This window comes from Entelurus aequoreus, linkage group LG06, assembly GCF_033978785.1.
Source record: "Entelurus aequoreus isolate RoL-2023_Sb linkage group LG06, RoL_Eaeq_v1.1, whole genome shotgun sequence".
In the NCBI taxonomy this organism is placed as follows: Eukaryota; Metazoa; Chordata; class Actinopteri; order Syngnathiformes; family Syngnathidae; genus Entelurus; species Entelurus aequoreus.
In genome coordinates, this window is record NC_084736.1 from 47,340,588 (window position 1) to 47,349,785 (window position 9,198).

General features: G+C 41.4%; 1 protein-coding gene across 3 annotated transcripts in view; it reads right to left on the reverse strand.

Moving 5' to 3' along the window:
- tent2 (terminal nucleotidyltransferase 2) overlaps positions 1-9,198 on the reverse strand; it is a 114,534-nt gene continuing 105,336 nt past the window's right edge. For all 3 annotated transcript variants that reach the window (XM_062050869.1, XM_062050868.1, XM_062050867.1), the window contains 4 exons: positions 5,904-6,040; positions 755-846; positions 416-495; positions 1-341 (listed from right to left, as the gene is read on the reverse strand). In XM_062050869.1, coding sequence (XP_061906853.1) covers positions 255-341; positions 416-495; positions 755-846; positions 5,904-6,040 — 396 coding nt within the window. In that variant the 3' untranslated portion in view covers positions 1-254. The remainder of the gene's footprint in view (positions 342-415; positions 496-754; positions 847-5,903; positions 6,041-9,198) is intronic.

Genomic DNA, 9,198 nt, shown 5'->3' on the forward strand with positions numbered 1-9,198 from the left:
GCGATTTTCTGAATTTTTATTGCAATCCAACAGTGGTTATTTGGAATATTGAAAAAACAAAAACAAATTTTACACACACAAAGTCTTGAAAACAGGTGTATAATATTCAGGGTGGTCTTATAACATGGTCAATGTGGTACATAAAATTTACAATGTACACCTCTCTCAAATCCTCCTGACATGTACATTATGAGAAAGAGGGATACATTGTAAACTTGGTAAAAAAAAAAAAGTGTGCAGAGGTAGAAATAAACTCATTTCCAAGATGATTCTTTAGCAATGATCTCGTTCACGGGAAGAATGCAGTTGAGGTCCTCTCCACTCCGTAGCAGCTGGAATGACTGCAAACAGAGGGAGAGAAGTATGCAAGGAGTGAACATAGATACAGGCAACAACAATGTATTGCTCGACATACCTCAACAAACGTAGATATTATGGCATCAAACTTGGCCTGTTCACGCACTGCCCTGGCAGTGTTGTTTTTCTCAAACGGCTCTGAGGGGGACAAGCAAAACACAGAATTAAGTCAGATCCAGAAATATTTGGATTGTGAACCAACAGCCATGATAAACCAAAGCTACAAAGAAGGGATTGGATATTTTCTACACATTTAAACTAAACATTCAAGACTTATGATTCTATGACAAAAGAGTGATGTATACATAAGAATATGCCTTCATTTTGTCAATATTTCCCAAAATAGTCCTGTAATTTGTTGTTTGTGTTTTCATTGCATTGTACACGTCATGTTTACCTTCCACACTTATGAATGCGTTTTTCCACTTGCCACCGTTCTTCTTTTGAACTGCTGTGGCATCACAAACAGAGATCACCTTTTTTTTCCAACTGCAATAACAGGAAATGACAATTTACAATTTAGGCTCAATTGTATGGATAGTGATGAGTTTATAAGATAGTGGTGGCGTACCTAATGTTGTGGCAGGTGAAAGTGCCCACCATAGTTCAGTTTTTAAGGCAGAAACACTTTTTGCATCACCATTGTGATTAAAATGATTATACACTAGAGCAGAAACAATTACATTTGATTAAATGGATTATAAATAAACTTTGATGTATATTCTGTTGTTTTGATTAATTGTTCCTAGCGAAGCCGGTGGCGTTTCTGGGTGTTGTTGATAAATGGCTTTCGATTTGCATAGTAGAGTTTTAACTTGCACTTACAGATGTAGTGACCAACTGTAGTTACTGACAGTGGTTTTGTGAATTGTTCCTGAGCCCATGTGGTGATGTCCTTTTCACACTGATGTCGGTTTTTGATGCAGTACCGCCTGAGGGATCGAAGGTCACGGGCATTGCCGCTTACGTGCAGTGATTTCTCCAGATTCTCTGAACATTTTAATGATATTACGGACCGTAGATGGTGAAATCCTTAAATTCCTTGCAATAGCTGGTTGAGAAATGTTGTTCCTAAACTGTTGGACAATTTGCTCACGCATTTGTTCACAAAGTGGTGACCCTCGCCGCATCCTTGTTTGTGAATGACTGAGCATTTCGTGGAAGCTGCTTTTATACCCAATCATGGCACCCACCTGTTCCCAATTAGCCTGTTCACCTGTGGGATGTTCCAAATAAGTGTTTGATGAGCATTCATCAACTTTCTCAGTCTTTTTTGCCACTAGTGCCAGCTTTTTTTAAACATGTTGCAGTGATCAAATTCCAATGAGTTAATTGCAAAAAATAAAGTTTACCAGTTCAAACGTTAAGTATCTTGTCTTTGCAGTCTATTCAATTGAATATAGGTTGAAAAGGATTTGCAAATCATTGTATTCTGTTTTTATTTACCATTTACACAACATGCCAACTTCACTGGTTTTTTACAATCTGGAACTTCAAACACATGGACATTGTTTTCACACATCTGCTGCAATTGAGCTCAATGGGTGCCATGATCTGTGGGGTGGCGACCAGCAGAAAGTTTATTTTTACGAAAGCACACGTTAAAAGTGCAATTTCAATGTGGACAATGTGCAATTATTAAAGAATTAAAGGTAGGTCAAGCAGAAAAACTGTTTACCTATTTTCACTGTAATACACATTAAAGCTATTGAGTGTGTTTTACGAATTACTCGACTAAACAAACAAATTAATGGATAAGTTACTTGATTAATAAAATAGATAACCACAGCTGTATTATACACATTTGTTTAAGCTATTGTTGGCATCGAGAATGATTATTCAGAGATTCTGTGATGAATCATATTTATGCATTATTCATATTTCAATAACAACCTAATTTATACCAGAATGTATAATGAAGAGTTCACTGAGAAAGTATTTCAAAAACAAGTAAAAACAATATCTCAACGTTTTTTTTATAACAGCCTTGACCTTAATTCAGTGCTTCTCAATTATTTTGTTACGCCCCCCCATTAAGAAGAAAATATTTCACACCCTCCAACTCTATGCCGCAACTATAAATAGTATCTTTTGTCTATAAAATTGTTATAAGTACACCTCTGCACAACATTGTATCCTTAACATAAAAGACAATTAAAAAATTATTATAGATCAACTTACAATAAAGAATTCATTAACATTGTTTTTTAATCTGTAACAAAAAAATCTTTAAAGTGCAATTTGCCTGAAATTAAAAAAAAGTTTTTGACGGGCTTGAACCATTTGATACTGAAAAATACAATTAAACAAATTCAAATAGATGAGCAACATATATAAAACACTAACCTACAAAAACATTTTTATGAAACAATTCACGCATTTTTTTTTTTATATAAAAAAGAGATTAATAGTTACAATGAGCACGTTTTTCAATGCACAGCTTTTTGAAGCGGCGTTTGAAACTGCAGAATACTGATAAAGCATGTTTTCCGGGGTCCAAAAAACCCCCCACTTTGAACATAAGAAAAACTGAACGTATTGGGTGCTTCACACAACAACGCAAATGAAGTGAAAGGAGGCTGCGCCAGCTACGTCTAAATCCATCCATCCATCCATCTTCAACCGCTTATCCGGAATCGGGTCGCGGGGACAGCAGCTCCAGCAAAGACCCCCAGACTTCCCTCTCCAGAGCAACATTTGCGACTTCCTCCTGGGGAATCCCGAAGCGTTCCCAGGCCAGAGAGGAGATGTAATCCCCCCATCTGGTCCTTGGCCTGCCGGGGGGCCTCCTCCCAGTGGGACGTGCAACAAGGACCTCCCTAGGGAGACGCTCGTGAGGCATCCGCACGAGATGCCCGAACCACCTAAGCTGGCTCCTTTCCAAGCGAAGGAGCAGCGGCTCTACTCCGAGTCTCTCTCGGGTGACTGCACTTCTCACCCTATCTCTAAGGGAGATGCCAGCCACCCTTCTGAGGAAACTCATTTCGGCCGCTTGTATCCGCGATCTTATTCTTTCGGTCATTACCCACACTTCATGACCATAGGTGAGAGTAGGAATGTAGATAGCTCGGTAGACCGAGAGCTTTGCCTTCTGACTCAGCTCCCGTTTCGTCACAACAGTGCGGCAGAGAGACTGCAATACTGCCCCAGCTGCTCCGGTTCTCCGGCTGATTTCCTTCTCCATCTTTCCCTCACTCGTGAACAAGACCCCGAGATACTTAAACTCCTCCACCTGGGACAGAGTCCTGTCCCCTACCCGGACTGTACAAACCATCGGTTTCCTGCTGAGAACCATGGCCTCAGATTTGGAGATGCTGATCCTCATTCCAGCCGCTGAACACTCGGCTGCGAACCGATCCAGTGAGAGCTGAAGGTCACGAACCGAAGGTGCCATCAGGACCACATCATCTGCAAACAGCAGTGACGCAACCTTTAGCCCCCCGAGACGTATACCCTCTCCGCCATGGCCACGACTCTGCCTGTACGTTGGAGTTCACCCCAGTGGACAAGAGGGTCGCCTCCCTTCGCCTTAGGGTTGGAGGGGGGAAAACTCTGACTGTTGTTTGTGCATACGCACCAAACAGGAGTTCAGAGTATTCAGCCTTCTTGGATACCTTGCATGGGGTCCTGTATGGGGCACCGGCAGGGGATTCCATAGTCTTGCTGGGGGACTTCAACGCGCACGTGGGCAATGACAGTGATACTTGGACTGGCGTGATTGGGAGGAACGGTCTCCCTGATCTGAACCTGAGTGGTGGATTGTTATTGGACTTCTGTGCTAGTCACGGACTTGCGATAACAAACACCATGTTCAAGCATAAGGATGCTCATAGGTGTACCTGGTACCAGAGCACCCTAGGCCAAAGATCAATGATCGATTTTGTAATCGTATCAGCTGATCTGAGGCCGTATGTTTTGGACACTCGGGTGAAGAGAGGGGCTGAACTGTCAACTGATCACCATCTGGTGGTGAGTTGGGTTAGATGGCGGGGGAACCTCTGGACAGACCTGGCAAACCCAAGCGTGTAGTGCGGGTGAACTGGGAACGTTTGGAGGAGTCCTCTGTCCGGAAGGACTTCAACTCCCACCTCCGGCGGGACTTCTCTGCCATCCCTGTGGAGGTTGGGGACATTGAACAGGAATGGGCAGTGTTCAAAGCCTCTATTGCTAAAGCTGCAGCTGCGAGCTGTGGCCAGAAGGTCTTAGGTGCCTCAAGGGGTGGTAACCCTCGAACACCCTGGTGGACAGTGGTGGTCAGGGAAGCCGTCCGACTGAAGAAGGAGTCCTACCGGGGTATGTTATCCCAGGGGACTCCGGAGGCAGTTGCAAGGTACCGACGGGCCCGAAGGGCAGCGGCCGTGGCTGTGGACGAGGCTAAGCAGAGGGTGTGGGAGCAGTTCGGGGAATCCATGGAGAAGGACTATCGGGCGGCACCAAAGCTGTTCTGGAAGACCATACGGCACCTCAGGAGGGGGAAGCAGGGAACCATCCAAGCTGTGTACGGCAAGGATGGGACTTTGCTGACTTCAAGTGAGGAAGTCGTAGGGCGTTGGAAAGAGCACTTTGAGGAACTCCTGAACCCAAATACATCAGACACACCCTCCCTGATAGGAGCAGGGCCTGAGGATGATGGGGGATCGACGTCGATCTCTCGGGGTGAAGTCACTGAGGTAGTTAGACAACTCCACAGTGGCAAAGCTCCGGGGGTTGACGAGATCCGTCCAGAAATGCTGAAGGCTCTGGGTGTTGATGGGCTGTCTTGGTTGATACGCCTTTTCAACATTGCGTGGAAGTCTGGGACAGTGCCGAGGGAGTGGCAGACTGGGGTGGTGGTTCCCCTTTTCAAAAAGGGGGACCAGAGGGTGTGTGCTAATTACAGGGGTATCACACTACTCAGCCTCCCTGGGAAAGTTTACGCCAAGGTACTGGAAAGGAGGGTCCGGCCGATAGTCGAACCTCAGATTCAAGAGGAGCAATGTGGATTCCGTCCTGGTCGTGGAACAACTGACCAACTCTTTACGCTTGCGGGAATCCTGGAGAGGGCCTGGGAGTATGCCTATCCAGTCTACATGTGTTTTGTGGATTTGGAGAAGGCGTATGAACGCGTCCCTCGGGAGATCTTGTGGGAGGTGCTGAGGGAGTACGGAGTGAGGGGAACCCTGCTGAGGGCCATCCAATCTCTGTACAACCAAAGCGAGAGTTGTTTCCGGGTGCTTGGATGTAAGTCGGATCCGTTTCCAGTGGGGGTTGGTCTCCGCCAGGGCTGCGCTCTGTCACCTATCCTGTTTGTGATTTTCATGGACAGGATTTCTAGGCGGAGCTACGTCTAAATGTGCCATGTTACCGGTGTCCTACATCACATGATGTCAGGTTAGTGCTGCGTAAGGCCAAAGGTCACACCTGCCACTGGCATTCAAGCAGAAACATGAGAGCAGGGAGAAGGAAGAGGAAGGAGAGATAGCGACAGTTGGCAGGATTGGAAGACAACCAGAAAAGGGAAAAGGAAATTAACAAAAAGATAGAAGAAAATCAGATGAGGCACCAACCTGAATTGTGCGCTGTAATATCTGAAAAAACCCAGCAGAAGCGTTGCTAGAGACGAGTCGTTTTGGGTATTGTAGGGGGGGACGTTTTGGGCTCCCTCTGGAACCATGTCAATCTCCAAAGAGGGATCAAAACACTCCTAAAAATCAAGACAAGGATGTTTGGAATAAATGCTGTACAGTGCAAGTCTACTATTGGATACGGTGCTTTAGTCATACTTTAACAATAAAATATTAGTAAAGAACAGACGCCCGCCGGCAAGGCAGAATTGTGAAAGATATTTAACAAAACAATAGTAGAGTGTATTTGTCTGTAGAGGAGGCTACTTCCTTGTTCATGAGGCATGCCAAGAAGGTGATGCTGAGGGTGGACCGTTCATTGTAACTTGGTAATGTACCGGACACTTTTATCCACAATCTTAACGTATTCTTCCTTCAGGGTTTCTGCAGGTATCAGCAAATACAATTTAATGCCGTTTTTAATGCCACTTAAAAAAAATGTATGCCCATGTCCGACCCCATATGGTTATAATAGAGTCAAAAGCTTACAAATGTCCGTATATACACAATTGTAAGCTTTTGCAATCTTGAATCATTGACAAGTTTACATGAACTGTTACGATCTAGTGAATTAGTATTGGCTCACAAGGCTGTTTCATTTAAGAATTTATTTTTATTTATTTTCCTGTAGTAGCAACCAGTGTTCTGACTTCGTGCACTGGCCGTAGACAATAGCCAATTAAAAGGTTCCGCCTGTCAATCATCACACTGTACCTTCAATCACAATTATTAAAAGGTGAACTGCTCTTATGCCCTCTAAACAAACATTCTGAATTTGTTGATCAATATAATATACCCAGAAGTCATTTTTTAAATGTTATCTCATAAAACATGCTGTAAATATGCATGTCCTCTGACAGTATGACTTATAATAGCCACAAACTGTAAAATAAGATTTTTTAAATTAGGATACAATTTTTTTTTTAAATAGTTAAAAGGTTTTATGTAATAATAAATAAACATCATCCTTGGAATGCAAATGATGCATTATCATCATTTCTTTTTATTACTTTCATGAAAATGCATATATACAAGCCATGTACAGTTGACACTTTCATTGTTTTTTTTGTTTCTTATATATTTTTATGATCAGAAAGGAGCAGAAGGAAGAATACTATTCTTATATTTATCTGCCCCCTTTTTAACACAAATTATTTTAGATTGCTTTATACCTGTTCCCTCCACCAACACCCATTCAACCATTTTCACAATGACATTTCCAATCAAAATCAAAAATCAGTTTGATATAATTCCAGTTGTCTCTTTTTGTAACTCTTTTTAAATTCAAAGATATTCTTGCAACTTTTTAAGACTTTGTTTAGAGAATTCCATGCTTTCACACCAGCAACAGACAAGCACATTTGTTTCAAATTTGTTCGTACTCTTGGATGTTTAAAATCATACGGCCTTCTGTGGTTCTCATCTTCAGACGTGAACACAAATAACTTTTGTAAGTCCTTCGGAAGAACTTTATTTCTAGCTTTGAACATCACTAATAGAGTATGCAATTCTACAATATCTTTTAGTTTTAATAATCCTGCCCTAATGAAGAGTGGATTTGTGTGGTCTCTATATCCTACTGTAAAAATTATACGAATTACTCTTTTCTGTGAAAGAAATAAAGGCATTATGTTGCTGTGATATGTATTTCCCCATATTTCTGCACAATAATTGAAATAAGGTAGAATAATTGAGCAATATAACATTCTCATTGTATTATACGGGAAACTGTATTTAACCTTGTTCAAAATAAATAAGCTTTTAGATACCTTATTTTTCAAATGCAATATATGAGCTTTCCATGTCAACTTTTCATCTAAGATGACCCCAAGAAATCTGATTTCAGACACCTTCTCAATTTTCACATTGTTTATGGATAAACGGTCGATAGCGTAAATACTAGAAAAAGAATGTTTTAATGTGACCAACAGATCTGCCAACAGGCACGCATTTTTGCCTCTGTCTCTCTCTTCAGCCTTACGTCCCGCCACTCTCGACCACACCTTCCGAGCACGGCCGCACACAACACTCGCTCGTCTCCCAAACGCGCATTGCATGACGCGCACAAAAATCATCCAACTGCAACAATGCATTAAGACTGATTGTTGCAACAAATTTTCTAGCATCCAACATTAAACAATTCTTCTGTCAACCATGACCGGCATTGCTCGCCTGCGATGGATATCTAACAGGCCAAATATGAGTCCATGAAAATAGCTCCAAAGTACGCATTTTGTGTTGATTCATTGTGCATACAAAAGTCAACATTAGACAAACTTTATTGATCCACAAGGGAAATTGTTCCATTGATCATATATGATGTGATGGCCCCTAGGCACATTACAAAAAACAAAACAAACTCCAGCAACAATTGGAAAAACAGCAAGCACAATGAGAAAAAAATAAATGTTGACAACAGCCAGTAATAACATCAAAAGTGTTGTCTTTAATAATAATGATCATTAAAACAAATTTTAAAAAATCTAATCTAAAATAGATATATCTTTGGTTTTTGGCGGAGATCCGGGATCTTGGCCTCAAAAAGGTTGTGGGCCACTGGTGTAAAGTAATTAAATCATTGAGATTTTCTCTAAATGAAAATGTGATTGGTGGGAACTACTACCGCCTATGTAAGTATGTAATGCACAATTCATTTTTTTATTTAAAAAAATTCTCGGCAACCAAAATTAGTTCCTCAGTATTATAAAACAGCAAGTGTATCTATCCCTTTGTTGTAGGCTATTTGGAGACAGAGTTGATACAGTAGATACAGAGTTGAATATAAACAAGATAAGGCCATCATTTGTTTTGCCCTCTGACTTTACAGTTTATCACTTAAAGGAAAACTATACTTTTTTTGAAATTTTCACAATCACTATGAAAGACATGACGACGGATGGACTCTTTTTTTAATGCATTTTAAATATTAAATAAACTTGAAAAAAAAGGACGCTTACAGCTGTGTCAATGTGAGCTCCACTATTCTGCCCATAAAATCCAATATATAACCATTCCAAAACCGCCAACAATGCTCCATTTACATTTCGTGATTTGAATATTGACCAAGTATTAGTGATATTGTTATTATAAGTGCTAATGCAGACAAACTATTATTTCTGTTTCTATTATATAGCGGCGCCGGGATCACTTCCCTGTCTCCCTGTTTACATCATCGAGTGGTCTGCTGCTTCCTTGTTTCCTTTCTCCCTGTAAATTTATTCTAGATCATAAATCATGC